The sequence below is a fragment of the Mustelus asterias genome, chromosome 8 (genome assembly GCF_964213995.1).
Source record: "Mustelus asterias chromosome 8, sMusAst1.hap1.1, whole genome shotgun sequence".
Taxonomy (NCBI): Eukaryota; Metazoa; Chordata; class Chondrichthyes; order Carcharhiniformes; family Triakidae; genus Mustelus; species Mustelus asterias.
In genome coordinates this window covers 94,828,895-94,848,724 of record NC_135808.1, presented here as the reverse complement: position 1 = coordinate 94,848,724, position 19,830 = coordinate 94,828,895, and the positions used below count along the sequence as shown (strand labels likewise).

At 40.1% G+C, this 19,830-nt stretch overlaps 1 protein-coding gene across 1 annotated transcript in view; it reads right to left on the bottom strand.

Moving 5' to 3' along the window:
* Window positions 1-2,257: 2,257 nt before the first annotated feature.
* The window catches only part of cmpk (cytidylate kinase), a 33,327-nt gene continuing 15,754 nt past the window's right edge, over window positions 2,258-19,830 (bottom strand). Inside the window, exons 2-7 of the mRNA XM_078218544.1 lie at window positions 19,014-19,305; window positions 13,712-13,858; window positions 7,787-7,939; window positions 4,794-4,870; window positions 4,540-4,636; window positions 2,258-4,306 (exon numbers count right to left, since the gene is read on the bottom strand). Coding sequence (XP_078074670.1) covers window positions 4,268-4,306; window positions 4,540-4,636; window positions 4,794-4,870; window positions 7,787-7,939; window positions 13,712-13,858; window positions 19,014-19,133 — 633 coding nt within the window. The 5' untranslated portion in view covers window positions 19,134-19,305 and the 3' untranslated portion in view covers window positions 2,258-4,267. The remainder of the gene's footprint in view (window positions 4,307-4,539; window positions 4,637-4,793; window positions 4,871-7,786; window positions 7,940-13,711; window positions 13,859-19,013; window positions 19,306-19,830) is intronic.

The following is a 19,830-nucleotide window of genomic DNA, read 5'->3' as shown; positions in this document are numbered from 1 at the left end:
TGTTTATAAAACAAAGTTTTTTTTAAAGTTTGTTAGTATCACAAGTAGGCTTACATTAACACTGCAATTAAGTTCGTGAAAATCCCCTAGTTGCCACACTCCAGCGCCTGGTTGGGTACAATGAGGGAGAATTTAGCATGGCCAATGCATCTAGCCAGCACATCTTTCAGATTGTGGGAGGAAACTGGGGCACCTGGAGGAAACCCAAACACACGGAGAATATGCAGACTTTGCACAGTGAACCAAGCCGAGAATCGAACCTGGGTCCCTAGTGCTGAGAGGCTCTTCCACTCTCACCTGCCTTCCACTGCCCAACGTTTTACAACAGTGAAGGCAGACTGAGCCATAAACAGGCAATAATTATCAACTTAAGTACCTCAATAAGCCTAAGGACAGGTAGGCTAGTGGACATCTTACTGCCCATCATATTATGGCTACCAGGTCAGGAAGGTGACAGGTTAGCTGCCCAACATATTTTATGTGCTCCCCACCCCACCAAAAGCATGCTCGGCCTGAGGTTTATAAAATCCAGCTCATGGAGCACGTTAGTAAGAGAACTTGACTGAGAGACAGACACTGAAGACAAATAAAATAGTCTGGGGAGAAAAGACATTGGACACATTGAAACAGATACTCAGAAAAGTGGGAGATAGACAAAAGCAACAAGTCAGCCAAAATAAACGACTACAATTAAAAGTAATTGTCTCCGAAATATTTTTGAATGAGATCTGCCGACCATCATTAATGTAAGTCTTCTTTATCTTCCCTGCAACCATGTAGCTGATGGGATCACCGTTCTTCCATGCTTTACCCTTTTATTCAACATTTTTTTCCTATTGCATCTCCAGACAGACATGGTTACTGTAGCAGCCAGCAACAGGATTGTTCAGATAGATCCATCCTGACAATACCTCCTGTTGAGAGTAAGATGGCGACAGTGTGACAAAGCAACAGCATCCGAAAAGCTACCTAGTATATGACACAAAGCCAGTGTATGCCTGTAATAGGCTCCACTTGTCTACTTAAGTAACCATGGTCAACAACTGAGGTAAGAGACAATGCCAAGCTAAAAGAAAAAAAATAATGCAAATGCAAGGAAAAGTAGAGGCTCAGCTTGCTGGGAGATCTATAAAAAGCAATAGAAATATACAGATGAAAAGAAAACTGGCAAGTGATACAAAGCTGGCAACAAAAGTATTTAAGGGCAAGAATGGTAAAGGTGGATTTGGGCCAATTAAACAAAGCAGGACTATAATAGATCATATAAAAATGTGTTAAACGTGCACTTTGTATCTGTTCTCATACTGAAAGAGCAAAATACCAGCCATAAAAAGGAATCTTTAAGTAGTGAAGGTGAGGAACATAATTGACTTATTGGGATTTAAACATGGTAAGAAAAAATAATGGGATTCAGGATAAACAAATCTCCGAGACCCGTTGATTCTCATTCCAATGTTAAAAAGAATAGGTGAGTAAATTGAAGATTTTCAAATTCAGGGATTGTTCCAAAATTGAGCTATTTTAGGTAGCTTAATCATTCACAAATGCATTGTAATAGATTGTTACTCAAAGTATATGCTTGCAATTTACACACTCTAGTTTTCAATAAATCTTGGTCACTATCAGTGTATTGAAAATAGCAGCAGTTATTTATCCACAGTCTTCTAATGGTTGAGTAGGTAAAAGGAATGATTTAAAAAAAATAATGTATCATAAAATAATTTAGGTTTTATTACACATTCTAAAGTGCAGAAGATTAAGGAGGAATCAAACAAGATCACCTAGCAAATCAGAACAGATGTGTCAAAAGATACCTTTCTAGTGAATAGTCTATGTAGTACAGCACAGAACATGGATCAAGTCACCAGCCTACAAAGATCAGTTAAACTGTGAAATATAGAAAAAAAAGCTCTTCTTCAAAAATTGCTTAGTTGCTTAAATCTAAATCAATTTGCAAAATCTCAATTTGCAACACCAATTTAATTCAGTTTTACATGCCAACCTAAAAGGCAGCAGTCCAATACTGAGCTAGGAATAGGAAAACAAACATCTGCCAAAGTTGTCACTCAGTCGTGACTTCTACTAGAAAATGTATGTATGAATTTCAGAACTGGCCATGATGCCTGCTTCCCCATCAATCACATATCTTGTCAATACTTGTATACTAAGGCCACTTGGACAAGGTACCCCAAGGTGCTTTTCAAGCATTTTCAGAAGACAGAAAACTGAACAAAATATTGACGCAGCATAATAAACTGGATGTACGAACATATAGTTTAATACAATCTAAAGCAAAAATATTCTGGATCCAAGCAATCATGAGAAGTTCTGACTTTTCAGCAAACAAAGTTGGAAACATGAACAGGCAGCAAATTTATTTAGTTTTTTTATTTGCACTGTTATTACATAAGCAAATGGGCACTAATCCAAGGTAAACCAATTAGTCAAGACTATCAAACTTCGGACGGAATCCTATGAAAAGTATCCAGCCGATCTGTGAAACGTAAATTATATTGTGCCTTTCCCAAGGACTGGCATTTTAAAATATATACGTTTGTTATACACTGAAACTTTGTAGCAATAGTTTGTAACAGTGTTTACTATATTGCCATCTGTGATGAAACATCATACCCACTTTTGTCATGTTCGGGCAACATGTCTATTAAATACAAGACTGTACAAAGTATGAATTTGACTAAGAAAAACAGCAAAGAGATGAAAAACTAACAACAAAACAAAATCTCTTGCAATCAAGATATTGAAACAAAATATTCTGATATGGTCTCATCTTTAATAATCAGACTTCAATTTCTCAGAATTCAATGCTCAGAATTCCAGCTCAGTTAATTTATTTGAAAGAATTAGAATTACAATCATTGTAAATAATTAATCATGATATTTCCAAGCACAAGAATAAAATCAAATAAACATGCTGGAAGTACAGAGCACGCAAATCAGCATATATAAAGGGCAAAGTATAGGTTAATATTTCAGGTCTAGATCCTTCAATAGACATTTAAATATGTTAACAGTTTCTCCTTACAGATGCCAATTGATCTGATCTGGATTTCCAGCATTTACAAGTTATTCGTTTCACATGCACAGTACCCGACTGTGGGACACAAATTTAAGAAAATACCCTCTCGTGTCCTCCTATACACAAATATTGCAACATAAATATAGTGCAAAATGATGTCTGTCTGATCCTACTGTGTACTTACACAGATCTAACGGGTGCATCTGAGCATTGACTAGTGAGTAGCAAAGAAATTGTTACTTCAGGCTTGCAAATTGTCCAAGAACAAACCGTAAAATATTTCTGCACTGGTTTTCCAGCCACCTATTCCAGATCCAACCATTTTCCCTGAAACACATTCATCCTACAGGACAGAGTACTGTAATACTTTTACATATTTGAAGATTTTTTAAAAAATTCCAGGATGTGGGTGCTGCTGGCAATGCCAGTTTTTATTGTTCAACCCTAATTGCTCTCGAGAATGGGGTGATGAGTCTCTTTCTTGAATTACTACAGCCTATGTGGTGAAGGCACCCCGCACAGTGCTGTTAGAGTTCTAGGATTTTGACCCAGCAACATTTAACTATTGTATACCGATAAGATAAATTTAATTCCTTTGAAAAGATTAAAATACATAAATAGATAAACTCAAGGACAACAAACACATTTTCAGATACCACTTTCCCAATTTAATTTTTCCAACACACACAGCCTTAAATATTCATGAAACAAGTTTCTTAAATTCAGTACTTCACTCTTTGTATTCCTTCAAGTTTTATGAAATTGCGTTCAGATTTACAAATGTGGAATAAGTCAGGCACCCAAAAAAATTAAATCAGGGTCATGTCCATGTAGGTTGATAAATAATACCCATCTGCGCACCAACTATTTTAAATATGATTATTTGGTATGAAACAGTCAGTTACAACTTACTGTACCTCAAGTATGAGAGAGTTTTGATACACCCTTAGGCAAATACATGTTTTACGTGAATAATTCTATTCTACAAACAAACTAGATAGGACAAGCACATTTGGAAGCAGGTTAAAAAAAAGTAATGTTCCTCAATACACTTGACAAAGAATGCTTTCATACAAAAGTAATAGCAAATGACACACTAATGGAAAGATCTAGATACCCATTCGAGGACTTCTATTGAAAAGATAGTACAGTAAAATAAACAAAAAAGGTAGAATAGCAATCCCGGCAAGGCAGAAACACCTGAATTTTAAAACTTCAAGAGCAGCCAATTCAGTTTTCATCAAAGATTTTCTGGACATCAGCAAAAACCTAGAGAAAATAAAATAAATTCAAATTTAACACAGAACATTTTCAAACACTGGCCATTAAATACATATAAATTTATGGCAATAATGTGTTATGTCACAGGTCTTTCTACGTAAAAGGAGTAAGAATTTAGTTAGCCTAAAAGGAGAAAATCTCAAACATTTTCTCCTAAAATAAGTACAAATTCATGTTCATGGGCAAGACTAGAGGTCTAGCTCTAGCTACACATCACATACCTCTTCAGCACTTTTGGTTCCATCAACTCGTCTTACTTTCCCTTCTTTCTCATATAGTTCTATAATGGGTTTAGTGGACTGCATATATGTCTGAATTCTGAAAGAGATGCAATAAAGTAGATAGAAGATCAACAGCACAGGAAAACTGGCTCTTAATAAACAGAAGAAGAGTGAGCACAGGCACAAAGGGCCGAACAACCTCCATCTATGCCATGAGCTCATATGATTCTATGAAAAAAAAATTGTATTTCTACCTTTTCGTCAGACTGTTGATGTTGTCATCTGTTCTTCCACTACCTTTTCCTCTTTCAAGGCAACGCTGTATACAGATCTTTGGAAACAGAGAATTGTGAGAAAGTTTAGCTGCCTTGCAGGAGCATAGAGGGACCTGGATGTATATGTGTATGAGTCACTGAAGGTGGTAAAACAAGCTAAGAGTGTTATAGTTAATAAACAATATGGTATGCTTGGCTTTATTAATAGGTGCATTGAGTACAAGAGCAGGAGGTTACGCTGAACTTGTATAAGACATTACTTCAACCTCAGCTGGAGTGTTGCACCCAGTTCTGGGCATCGCACTTTAGGACAGATGAGAAGGCACTAAAGACTGTGCAAAAAAGATTCACGAGAATGGTTCCAGTGATGAGAGACTTCAGTTATGTATTTTGACGAAGTTAGTACTATTTTCCTTGAACAGAAGACAGAGGAAATTTGATAGAGATATTTAAAATCCTGAAGGATCTAGGCACAGTAGATAAAGAGAAACTATTCCCACCGTGAAAGGATCGAAAATGAGAAGGCACAGTTTTAAAATAATTAGCAAAGAAGCAAAGATTAGGATCTGGAATGCACAGAGTATGGTGGAGGCAGGTTCAATTGAAGCATTTAAAAGAGAATTGGACTGTTATCTCAAGAGGAAGGATGTACAGTGTTACAGTAGAAGGCAAGGTAACGGACCGAGGTGAATTGCTCATTCGGAAAGCTAGTCCTGATACGATGGGCCAAGTAGCCTCCTTCTGTGGGGTAACAATTCTATGATTCGAGAGTATTGTTGGAGCTGCGCCTCCAACCAAGTGGAGGGTATTCAATCACGCTCCTGACTTGGGCCTTGTAGATGGTGGACAGGCTTTGGGGAATCAAGAGGTGGGTTACTCACCTCAGGATTCCCAGCTTCTGACCTGCTCTCAAAGCCACAGTATTTATAGGCTGGTCCAGTTCAGTTTTTAGTCAATGGTAACCCCTAGGATATTCATTTTTGGGGAATCCGGCAATGGTATAATACCAATGAACATCAAGGGGTGATGATTAGATTTCCTCCTGTTGAAGATAGTCATTGCCTGGCACTAGTATGGTGCGAATGTTACTTCTTACTTATCAGCCCAAGTCTGAATGTTGTTCAGCTCTTGCTACATGTACGCACAAACTGCTTCAGCATCTGAGGGGTTGCAAATAGTACTGAGTATTGTGCAAACATCAACAAACATCCTCAGTTCTGACTTTATGATGGAGGGAATATCATTGATAAAGCAGTTGAGGATGGTTGGGCCTTTGACACTGCCCTGAGGAGCTCCCGTAGTGATGTCCTAGAGTGGAGGAGATTGGCTTCCACAATCACCATTATCTTCCTTTGTGGTAGGTATGACTCCAACCAGTAGAGAGTCTTCTCCTTGGTTCCCATTGATTTCAACTTTGCTAGGGTTCCTTGCTGCTACACATGGGCAAATGCTGCCTTGATGTCAAGGAAAATTACTCTCAACTCAATTTTTTTATCCATAGAATCATATCATAGAATCATAGAAACCCTACAGTACAGAAAGAGGCCATTCGGCCCATCGAGTCTGCACCGACCACAATCCCACCCAGGCCCTACCCCCATATCCCAACATATTTTACCCGCTAATCCCTCTAATCTATGCATCCCAGGACACTAAGGGGCAATTTTAGCATGGCCAATCAACCTAACCTGCACATCTTTGGACTGTGGGAGGAAACCGGAGCACCCGGAGGAAACCCACGCAGACACGAGGAGAATGTGCAAACTCCACACAGACAGTGACCCAAGCCGGGAATCGAACCCAGGTCCCTGGAGCTGTGAAGCAGCAGTGCTAACCACTGTGCCACCGTGCCGTGCCATGTTTGGATCCAGACTGTAATTTGGTGTAGAGCAGAGTAACCCTGACAGAACTCAAACTGAGCATCAGTGAGTTGCAAAGTAAATGCCACTTGATAACACTGTTGCCAACACCTTTGATTACTTGGCTGATGGCCGAGAGTAAAGTTTATTTTAAAGTTTATTTATTAGTCACAAGTAAGGCTTACATTAACACTGCAATGAAGTTACTGTGAAATTCCCCTAGTCCTGTTCGGGTCAGTGCACCAAACCAGTAGACTGATAGGGCAGTAATTAGCAGATTGGATTTGTCCTACTTTTTGTGGACAGGAGATAGGTGTGCAATTTTCAACATTGTTTGGTGAATACTTGTATTGTAAATGTACTTGGACTATGTGGCTGAAGGCCTGGCCAGTTCTGGAGCAGAAGCCATCAGTACAACTGCAGGTGTATAAGATTTTGATGGGTATAGATAGAGTGAATGCAAGCAGGCTTTTTCCGCTGAGGCTAGGGGAGAAAAAAAACCAGAGGGCATGGGTTAAGGGTGAAAGGAGAAAAGTTTAAAGGGAATATTAGGGGAGGCTTCTTCACGCAGAGAGCGGTGGGAGTGTGGAATGAGCTGCCGGATAAAGTGGTAAATGCGGGGTCACTTTTAACATTTAAGAAAAACTTGGACGGGTTCATGGATGAGAGGGGTGTGGAGGGATATGGTCCAAGTGCAGGTCAGTGGGACTAGGCATAAAATGGTTCGGCACAGACAAGAAGGGCCAAAAGGCCTGTTTCTGAGCTGTAATTTTCTATGGTTCTATGGTTTCTAATGTTGAAAGGGACCATCGCTTATGCTGTTTCTGGTGCAATGGGAAATCATTCTAAAGAGGTCACCGGATCTTTATCAGCAGCTTTCTTCAAGAGCAGCAGTGAGAATTGTGTTATTGCTGGCTGCAAAATACAGCCCAAGGTATTTCAGATTAATATAGGACTTTGCATAAATTTATTTAGAAAATACTACTGACAACATAGAATACACCAAGTTTACTCTCATGACATTCCCCTGCCTACTTAAGCAGCAGCTTTAGCATTCATCCATTGATATCATCAGTCATTCTCTGGATATTTTTCCCCCAACAGAACTGTTACCTCATTGCTACAGTCGAAAAAAAGGACAAATTTCACATCAGCATTGTTATCCATCTTCTTGTTCCAACCATCGAGGTTGTCTGTATTTCTTGGAAATCCATCAATAAGAAACTTGTTTTTCGTGGCATCGTGCTCCATTGTCTCATCCATTGCCTGCAAAATAACACAGAAATCTAATGCCAATGTTTTGTTGAATCAATTTCCTGAAAGTTTAAAAAAATATTATAAATAAAGAAGCTAAGGGAAGTACCAAACTTAAGGAAAAAGCATATCATTGCTCAAAGATGAGTGGCAGGTCAGATGTTTGGTCAGAAGATAAAGAGTGGCAGAGAATGACTAAAAGGTCAATCAGGAGAACAAAAATAAAAGATGAGAAGGATAGCTAGAAATGTGAAAATGGATGGCAAGAGTTTCTGCAGGTATTTAAACAGAAAAAAAGTAAAGTTAAGTGATGGTCCTCGAGAGAGTGAAAATGGGCAGTTAATAGTAGATAATAAGGAAATGACAGATGAAATTAACTAATATTTTGCTTGTCTTCACTATAGAAGATACAAAAATATTCCAGTAATAGCTGTAAATCAGGAGCTAGAAGATGGAAAGAAACTTGGTGCAATTACAGTCACTAGATAGACAGTACTAAGCAAACTAATGGAGCTGCGGGCTGCCAGGTCTCTGTGTCCTGATAGACTTTATCCTAGAATTAGGTCGTTAATGAGGTAGTAGATGCGTTAGGTATTAACTTTCAAAAATTAGCTAGATTCTGGAAAGGTTCCATCAGACTGGAAAGTAGCAAATGTGATCCCTCTATTCAAGAAGGGAGGCAAAAAGCAGGAAACAGTAGGCCAGTCAGCTTGACTCCTGTCATGGGGAAGATGCTAGAATTGATCATTACAGTTATAGCTGGGTACTGAGAAAAAGTCAAGGTAATCGGGGCGAGTCAGTATAGTTTTGTGAAAGGAAAATCACGTTTAACCAAGTTATTGGAGTTCTTTGATGGAGTGACATGGGTTGTGGATGAAGTGGTGCCTGTAGAAGTACTGATGTACTTGAATTTCCAGGTGTTTGATAAGGTGCCACATTAAAGGTTCTTGTGGAAAATAAAATCTCATGGTTTAGGCAGTAACATATTGACATGGATAGAAGATTGTCTGGCTAGCAGAAGGATCCAGGTGTTCTCATGCATGGGTCACAAAAAGTTACTATGCAGATACACTAAGTATCTAAGAAGGTTAAAGGAATACTCTCCTATATTATGAGAGGGATCTGAGCTCTGAAGAAGGGTCATCCAGACTTGAAATGTTAGCTCTATTCGCTCTCCACAGATGCTGTCAGATCTGCCAAACATTTTTGGTTTTTGTGTGTGATAAAAGGAAGGATATCATGCTTCAGTTATACAGGACTGAGTGAGACCACATCTTGAACACTGTGTGCAATTCTGTTCTCCTTATTTAAGGAAGGATATAAATGCGTTGGAGGTGGTTCAGAAGAGGTTCATTAGATTGAGGCCTGGAATGAGCAGATTATTTTATGAGAAAAGATTCGCCAGATTGAGCTTATTTACACTGGATTTTAGAAAAGTGAGGGGTGACTTGAGTGAAGTATACAAGATCGTGAACAGTCTTGACAAAGTGGACATGGAAAGGATGTTTCTTCTTGTCGGTGAGTCCAAAACTGAGGGCACTGTTTTAAAATTAGGGGTCACCCTTTTAGGATAGAAATAGAATTTTTTTCTCTCTGTGGGTTGTAACTCTGTTTCAGAAGGCAGTGCAGGGCTGGTCAATGAATATTGTAAAGGTGGAGTTGAAAGATTCTTGTTAAGCAAGGGAATCAAAGGTTATTGGGGGTAGATTTTTAAAAATTCATTTGTGGGACATAGGCGTCGCATTTATTGCCCATCCTTAGTTGCCCTTGAAAAGGTGGTGGTGAGCTGCCTTCTTGAGGCACCGTAATGGTGAGACCTTGTGAATTTTGTTCAATTTAAAGACATAGAAAGTTATTTGCTGCTAGTAACTTAGATCAGCCTGTAGATCTATCTTGAAGAGTTATGAGATCACATTTTCTATAACTATTTGGTACAGGGCTGTTATTGATTGCCAGCTACCAAGTATTAGTATATTTCTGGATACACCTGTATTGCTGAGCCTAGCAATACATACAACAGAAAGAACAAATTAATCCAAATGTAATGAAGTTAAAATGTATGTTCCAATACTGCTAACTAAGAACTTATCCCTCATTCAGAACTAATTTGACCAACTTCTGAGATTATTTGAAAATAGCAGTCAAGGCTTAGATTCTTGGAACCAAGAAAAATATAAATAAATCTGGGCGGCATGGTGGCACTTTGGTTAGCACTGCTACCTCACAGTGCCAGGGACCCAGGTTCGATTCCTGGCTTGGGTCACTGTCTGTGCGGATTTTCACGAACTCCTTGTGTCTGCGTGGGTTTCCTCCGGGTGCTCCAGTTTCCTCCCACAGTCAAAATGACGTGCTGGTTAGGTGCATTGGCCATGCTAAATTCTCCCTCAGTGTACCTGAACAGACACTGGAATGTGGTAACTAGGGGATCTTCACAGTAACTTCATTGCAGTGTTAATGTAAGCCTACTTGTAACAATAATAAAATAAACTTAAAACTTGCAATCCAGGGAATACGAAATTTGAAACAGATCAGCCGTGATCTTATTGAATGGTGGAACAGGCTTGAGCAGCCGAATGGCTGACTTTGCTCCGATTTCATATGTTTGTATTAAACTAATACCAAAACTAGAGGACGGTGGCACAGTGGTTAGCACCGTTGCCTCACAGCACCAGGGACCCCGGTTTAATTCCAGCCTTGGATGACTGTGTGGAGTTTGCAAGTTCTCCCCATGTGTATGTGTATTTCCCTCAGGTGCTCCGGTTTCTCCTCTCAATGCAAAGATGTGCAGGTTAGGTGGATTGGCCATGCTAAATTGCCCCTTGTGTCAGGGGGATTTGCCGGGTGGATACGTGGAGTTACAGGGATAGGGCGAGTTTGTTGTTGGTGCAAGCTCGATGGGCCTACTGGCCTCCTTCTGCACTGTGGGGATTCTATGATTCTGTGAAGATTAGGTGGGGTCAGGTCAACTGGACATTTAAGCAGGATTTGAGAGAAGTGTTAAAATGGAATTATTGGGAGAATCCAAACATTGTTTGACCTCATGAAAATCTCCATTCAGCTTATCAGATCCAAATCACCTCTGCCCAGGAGTCATAGGCAAATATTTAGCAAGATTCTCTCATCTTTTAATTACAAAGAAAATGTAATCAAACTGCAACTTTGTTGTTCAGAACTTGAATATTTCTCAAAAGGGAGACATGTTGCTGAGGGCTGTTTGTCTTGCACTCATCAGGACAAACAATTTCAATTGATCACAACAATTTATACCACAGGGGAAGAAAAGTGCTGATTGGTTAGCAAGTTGATTGCGATAGGCTGAATTGTCGCCATGGAGAAAGTTATGGGGAACTGTAGACTCCCCATGCTCCTAGTTAACTTAAAAAGGTGCAAAACTTGAACACTTATTTGCAGAGAATGGTTCCCTGCATACAAACATTCCCTCTATCATAGTGTATCTTCTTTCAAGCAAGCACAAATGAGTCACAATACAAGTCTAACCGCCTCAAATTGGTTGCTAGATTAGCCAAAGTGCACTCAGGACTGATCAGTATGTGTTGCCTAACCTCAGAACCACATCCATCAACAGACATTCCATTCTAAGCCCTGTAATCACAGGCATGTCATGCACAGCCTGCATTCCATCCATCACAAACAACTGAACGAACATGCTGCCCTATAAGTCCAGTCAACGCTGATCAGTTCATACAACATTTCCTTCAGCTTTCCGTGGTGAATGGAGCGCAGGCCATGTTCAACCAGCCTGTGGTCACAAATTCCAGAACAGAAAGTCTGCTGTTGGAAGTGGTTTTGGGATTGGACAGCATTTGCTGAGCAGTCCTGAGCCTGCTCATGGCTACACTAACAGCTAATGGTGGGTTGAATGCTTAACATGGTTCATTTGCACTTGCTGGCAGCCATAAACTTTCATACAGTGACCCATTCTCCTGCAAACTAGGGGGATTTGTTCAAGCCTTATGTTTTATTTTAATTTCTTGGGAGCTGGGGGTACCTATAGTTTCCTGTTGTTTCCTCCATGGTAGTGCCTTGGCCAGAGTCAACTTGCCAACCAATTTTTTGACTGTTAGAAATTTGACAGTGCGTATTTCCTGATGAGTGCAAGACTAAAAGTTTCAGCAACACGTCTCCCTTTTCCGCAATAAAATGTAATTCTTAAAGCAAACAAGACTGCAAGGTTACAGGTTTCAGCAACATGTTCACCTTTTCAGCAAAAAAAATCTAATTCTTAAAGCAAACAAGAATAGAACAATCTGCATTAGTATAATTCTGCTACCACTGAACAAACCACATTTAAGCATTCAAGGTAACTGGTGAATTGCCAGGTTGATGCCTCTGGGCGTAACAGGAAAAGGGAGTGAGGGCACTGCTCTTAATATTTAACTTAAAAATTCCTGAAGTGGGTGTATACATTGTTTGATGAATCATAAACGATATCCTGACATGGAAGAAACTAACTCAGTACTAACTGCAAAGCGCAGTCAAGATATCAGATGGAATAATAAAGTTATATAGCAAATGATGTCTTTATGGTCCTCCATATGTTTTGCAAAGTATTTATATTACTATTGTTTCAATGGAAGAGAATGGCAATAAGCAAGATTGATACTGTATGACAGTTATGAAGATCAAAAACAGAAATAATGTGCCAAATTAAATAACTTTAAACACCAAATATAGTCACTGCGAAATTATATCAGGAAGGGAGGAGGGAAGGAACATGCAAAGAATAAAATTGATTTATTTGTCACAAGTAGGCTTAAATTAACACCGCAATGAAGTTACTGTGAAAATCCCCTAGTCACCACACTCCGGCGCCTGTTCGGGTACCCCGAGGGAGAATTTAGCATGGCCAATGCACCTAACCTGCACGTCTTTTGGACTGTGGGAGGAAACCGGAGTACCCAGAGGAAACCCACGCAGGCACGGGGAGAACATATGGACTCCGCACAGATAGTGACCCAAGCCAGGAATCGAACCCAGGTTCCTGGCGCTGTGAGGCAGCAGAGTTAATCACTGTGCCACCTTCCAGTGCTAATCACTGTGCCACTTTTTAATTTACTATAATAATATTACAGCCACATTTCAGCAATTCCTCTCGAAACATCTTATTAAAAAATGAAAATTGCAGCACATTTAACAATTTTTCCCACTAAATTCTTCTTATCTGAATTAAAATGTCATGATTTTAAGTACTTGTTGATCAGGTCCATTTAAAATGTGATATTTGATGAAGCAGAAATATTCTTTTGGAAAAGAGTTGTTTGCCATTCTAGGAATACAGTAAAAGAAAAGTGAAACAATTGGTTTCCTCCCACAGCAGCTTTTGTAATCACTTTGTACACAAAATGCTCCATCTGTCGGCTGACAGTAAGTCCAGGCCAAACAAATACTTTTCACAGAAAGTTAGAAATTATTTTGCAAGCGATTTTAGTTTGGGACGTTCTTCCACAAAGAACATTACAAATAGAACCCACTGTACCTATCCAGCATGTCAAAAACATTCGTCAACTTTTACAAATTTACCATAGACTTTCATTTCAGTTGCAATTTTTTTTAAAAAGAAAAATCATTACAGATGATAAAGCGGTGGCCAGGCAATTCAACTGACTCAACTGAAAATTCAGGTCTGCAGCACAACTAACAAGCATCAGATTGCCACAACCAAATGTCATCAGTGGATTCATTGAAGAAAGTTAAACAAAATCAGATCAAGAATTGCACATCCTGAAATATCACTGTCTTTTAGGTTGTCAAAAGTTGGCTTACCCTTTTTATGAGGTTAATAGTTATTTCCACAGGGACAATTTTTCCTTCTTTAATGTAACTGTCAATCAGTTCGCCATACTGTGTAGCTTCTTTGCTTCGTTCAGCACGAAGTAGATCACCAGCAGACAAGTGAATGTATCCATATTTCTGGACATTAACAAAAAAGTGATTACAAGTTTTAACCCTTGTTACAATTATGAATTAAGATAGTTAAAATTCACTTAACACAATATTCAAATTCATGTGGTATTCAAGTGCTAGATTATGTGCAAGATACCTTTCAAATCTCCGAGCTGCACCTTTTACTCACTGTAAACAGCATAAAATCTAACCCAAGCTACAACCATCATTAAATTGTGCAGAATATTTTTCTACTGTGGTCACAATAAAATGTTATTTCAAACTTTTTCTCCAACGATGCTGCTTAAATATAATCTAAGCAGCATGTTATCAAAATACAGTCCCCAATTATAAACTCGTCAATTTCCCAAGGCATTGCATATGGGAAAATTGAGACTAAATATACAATCTTAAAGTGAAGCAAGATTACAGAGCAGGGAATAATTGTACTAGGGGATGTAGACACAAATTAGTGCCCATTTTCAAGTTATACATTATGTCCTTATTTCCATCCTTTCATTACAAATGTCTACTCTGTCATATTTTATCTTCCAGTTCAACAGATAGTGGATCAAGCCTACGTGCTTTAGTCCCACACTAAGCCATAGACACCAAGCTTGATGTAATAACATGCCAAAGCTACTTTGAAACTGTACTTGTAAAGGTTAATTAAACGTTTTGCACAATTAAGGTCTAACTAGATTTTCTTGAACAGGACAAAAATGTGTAAATTTTACTTAGACCACTGTCTGGTGCTTGAACTACACAAAATTAGAATAATGCACCCTTAAAAGACTGGAGTGTACCTTTTCCTCACCCGTACCATGTATGCTCACTCAGAAATTTGAATGAACCCATTTAGTCAATTGAAAAAAAATTCTTGAACGTGGGCAAGTCCAACATTTATTGCCCATCCCTAGTTGCTCTGAATTAGATACAACTGAGTGGCTTGTTAGGCCTCTTCAGAGTGCAGCCAAGAGTCAACCAGATCAGTTTGGGGCTGGAGTCACATATTGGCCGAATCAGATAAGGATGGCAGAGTTGGTTCTTTTCCTGAAGGAAGTTTTTACAATCCAAACAGCTTCATGACCACTTTTCACTAACACAACAAACTTGTTTTATATAGTGCTTTTGACATCATAAAACATCTCAAGGCACTTCACAGAGGAGCAAAAAGCAAAATTTGACACCAAACCTACAAGGAGAAATTACAGCAGATAAATCAAAGGCCAAAGCGATGGATTTAATGGAGTCCTTAAAGGAGCAAAGAGAGGTAAAAAGACAAAGAGGTTTAGGGAGGGAATCCTAGAGTGTTGGCATTTGAAGCCACAGCAGCCACTAGTGCTGGAGCAATTAAAATCAGAACTGAAGAGGCCAGAATTAGAGGAGTCCAGTTATCTGAGGGCTGAGTGGCTGGAGCAGATTAAAGAAGCAAGGTCATGGTGAATTTTGAAAACAAGGATGATATTTTTAAAATCAAGGTGTTACTCAACTGAGAGCCACTGTTGGTCAGAAAACTCAGAAGTGATGGGTGAACAGAATTTTGTGCAAGGACATAGACATGTGTTTTTGGGATTGCCTCAAGTTCACAAAGGGTAGAATGTGGAAGGCTGAATAACAAAGACATTTATGTCAGACTCCTCTTTATTGGCTACAGCTCAGTCTTCAACACCATTGTCCCAACAAAATTCATCTCCAAACTCCGTGGCCTAGGGCTCAGTTCCTCCCTCTACGACTGGATCCTAGACATCCCAACCCACAGACTATAATCAGCCAGGATAGGCAACGACACCTCCTCCACAATTATCCTCAAAACCAGGTGTCCTCAGCCCCTTACTATACTCCGTATACACTTAGCCAAATTCTCCTCCAACTCCATTTTCAAGTGACTTAAAAGTGCTGGTGAAAGTGCAGCAGTTGAAAGTGCTGGTGACACCCCTGCAGTGGGTCAGATCTCAAACAATGACGAGACGGAGTACAGGAAAGAGACAGAGAATCTGGTGAAATGGTGTGATGACAATAATCTCTCCTTCAATGTCAGTAAAACGAATTAGATAGTCATCGACATACCCTGGTATACGTCAATGGTGATGAAGTGGAACTGGTCGAGAGCTTCAGGTTTCTAGGTGTTCAGATCATCAACAACCTGTCCTGGTCCCTCCACACCGACACTATAGTTAAGAAAGCCCACCAACGCCTCTGCTTTCTCAGGAAGTTAAGGAAATTTGTTATGCCCGCTATGACACTCAGCGATTTTTACAGATGCACCATAGAAAACATCATTTCCAGATGCATCCCAGCTTGGTATGGCTCTTGCTCTGCCCAAGACCGCAAAAAACAACAAAGGGTTGTGAACATAGCCCAGTCCATCAGCAAACAAGCCTTCCATCCATTGACTCTGGCTACACTTCCCGCTGTGTCAGAAAAGCAGCCAGCATAATCAAGGACCCCCCCCAACCCTTCCTTCTCCCTCACGTACTCCATGAACGGTATGTTTTGTCTGTATGGAACGCAAGAAACAATACTTTTCATTGTTTCTTGCGCGCTATACAGACAAAACATACCATTCATAGAAAAGGTAATGAAAGAGTGCAGAATGTAGTGTTACAGTCATAGCAAGGATGTAGAGAAAGATCAACTTAATACAAGGTAGGTCCATTCAAAAGTCTGATGGCAGCAGGGAAGAAGCTGTTCTTGAGTTGGTTGGTACGTGACCACAGACTTTTGTATCTTTTTCCCGACAGAAGAAGATTAAGAGAGTGTATCTGGAGTGGGTGGGGTCCTTAATTATGCTGGCTGCTTTGCCAAGGCAACAGGAAGTGTAGACAGAATCAATGGATGGGAGGCTGGTTTGCATGATGGATTGGGCTACATTCACATTGTAGTTTCTTGCAGTCTTGGGCAGAGCAGGAGCTATACCAATCTGTGATACAACCAGAAAGAATGCTTTCTATGGTGCATCTGTAAAGGTTGGTGAGAGTCGTAGCTGACATGCCAAATTTTCTTAATCTTCTGAGAAAGTAGAGGTGTTGGTAGGCTTTCTTAACTATAGTGTCGGAATTGGGGGGGGAATCAGGACATGTTGGTGGTGATCTGGACACCTAAAAACCTGAAGTTTTCGACCATTTCTATTTCGTCCCCGTTGTTGTAGACAGGGGCATGTTCTCCACTACACTTCCTAAAGTCGATGACAATCTCCTTCATTTTGTTGACATTGAGGGAGAGATTATGGTCATCGCAGCAGTTCACCAGATTCTCTCTGTACTGTCTCATCATTGTTTGAGATCTGACCCACTATGGTGATGACATCAGCAAACTTGAAAATCAAGTTGGAGGGGAATTTGGCCACACACTCATAGGTGTATAAGGAGTATAGTAGGGGGCTGAGAACACAGCCTTGTGGGGCACTGGTGTTGAGGATGATCGTGGAGGAGATGTTGTTGCCTATCCTTACTGATTGTGGCTGTGGGTTAGGAAGTTCAGGATCCAGTTGCAGAGGGAGTAGTCGATGCACAGGCCACGGAGGTTTGGAGATGAGTTTCGTAGGAATAATGGTGTTGAAGGCTGAGCTATAGTCAATAAATAGGAGTCTGACATCAGTGTCTTTGTTATCTAGGTGTTCAGGGTTGAGTGCAGGGCCAGGGAGATGGCATCTGCTGTGTACCTGTTGTGGCAGTAGGCAAACTGTAATGGATCCAGGCAATGGAGGAGGCTGGAATTGATTCGTGCCATGACTAACCTTTTGAAGCACTTCATAATGATGTGACAATTATAAAGTATGTTTGGATTCCCTCCCCCTGCCAATGTCTGAACTAGCACCCCCAAATCTCATTCACTTACCTTAGAAACTTACCTTCTCCCTTTCAATGGGATCTTTAAACTCACCTGCTGTACAGCAGCTAGTTCTGTAAAAGGGGGTGTGTCCTCCTTCGCTCCAGTCCTTTTACACTTCACTGCTGCTACTGGGGATGCGCTTTGCTTCTTGTGTCTCATCCAGTCTGAGTCAGGAAGGCCAGGCAAGACAGGCACTTTACAATTTAAGTGCAGGTAAGTCGGTACAGAGTGGCAATCTGCTGCTGATTGCCATTCTGAGGAAGTTATGTTCCCATATTTTGTTATGAAATAATATGCTTTGAAATTAGTGAATTTAAAGCACATGTGCTTTAAAATATATTTTAACTGCAAATGTTAACAAATTGGCCAACAAGCTTTCACTTTTGGACTATCCGATCTCAAAATATAACAGTAATTTCCAAATTATAGGTGATGGATTCCAGATGAAACTGCAATTAACTTGTATATCTTTCAATTTAATATTGTATAGCCAATTTAGCATTGGCTACTCAAAATTTCAAGGTGGTCTCTTCTATAACGGGGAAACCAAACTCAGACAGTTAATTCTCTGCCACACACTCACCCAGAGCTCTTCATCCACAACCTCCTTCCACATTGTTCCAAGGAAGCTCAATGTAAACTCATCTTTCAATGAGACACTTTACAGCCTTCTGGGTTTAATGTCGAGTTCAACAATTTCAGATCGTAACCTCCGACCCCACCCCCGTTTTTTCAGACAACGGTAAGGGTAATGATTCTGTTAATACCATTAATACCTCCTCCATATCCGCCTTCACTTATCATCCCTTGCCCGCTCCCAACATTCATTTTTGCCATTTAATCTCCCCTGCCTTTCACAGTCACAGACCTTCTCACGTATTCTCTCCTTTTCTTCCTGCTGTTGTAATTGTTTAAAACCTCCAACCATTTCTGTCGAAACGTTAACTTTGTCTCACTGCAGAAGCTGAGTATTTACAACATTTTCTATCTTTTATCTCAAATGATATAGACCAACCTATTTTATATAAAGATTAAATATTTTAAAAACTTCCTGTCTAAATAAATCTCATCCGCTTCATTCCATTCGCATCCGGCTTCGGCCACGTCCTTCCCTGGCGGAATATAAAAGCCCCGATTACACTTGAAAAATACTCACATCGACCTCTCATTAACAATAAGGAGACTCAAATCTCCCCCCCGTCTGAGGTCAAACAGATTGAATGAGCAGTTCCACCATACTCCTGTGTGAATAATCTAAGTACAATACATGCATACGCCCTGGCCCCAGGGCGGCTCTCCCTCCAGCTCCAGGCATTTGCTTGCTGCATGTGATTTTTTTTTCACCCACCTTGACGATTTTGACGCACTGGGTCCCTTTCCCGGCTCCTGGCCCACCGAGGACAAAAACCACCTCAGGCTTCATCATCAGCAACTTCCGGACCAACGCTCCCCAACAAGAAATAACCATGTACCAGCACCAGCCCGGCTCTTCCACACTTCTCCCGCCGACAACTCTGGGGTATACTTTAAGGAACCCAGCAATCTGCAGTCGGCCACTGGCTTCCTCTTCTGCAATCCACACACACAGTAGCCGCCTTCTGACACAAATCACCCGATGAACGACTGCTTCCGGGTATGAGCTGCACGCAAGCAAGCAAGCTTTGTTCAGTTCAGAGCAAATATGAAAGGTTGTAATTCAGCTTTTTGAAATTTGCAAATAATATACGTTTTAGAACATTATGATTACAACGAAATTAATGTTATTTTCAAAAATCATCACGTATGGCTGGCCGTGGAGTACCTTTTTAAAGCATTATTTGGTTACTCTCCTAAAAATTGCACCGAAGTTTATGAGGATATTCTCCCAGATTATCACGTTACATCAACAGAATAAGACTCACTCGTTAATCAGCCTGTCCCACACTCAACTGCCTTGTTCATCACACTCCCACATCATGCAAAAAGCCATATCATCTCCAAAGGACAGATAAAAAGGATAAAACCCAGGTCAATTTGGGGTGGGGGGAACTGCTTGAGCCAGAAACAAGCTGGAAGAAAGTTGGTTAATTCTTGCATGAGCCAGCTACGTGTTTCCACATGTCAATTATTCAAACAAAGCACCTTCTAATATCTAAACTTGTTTCTTAATTTTTTTCCCAATCATT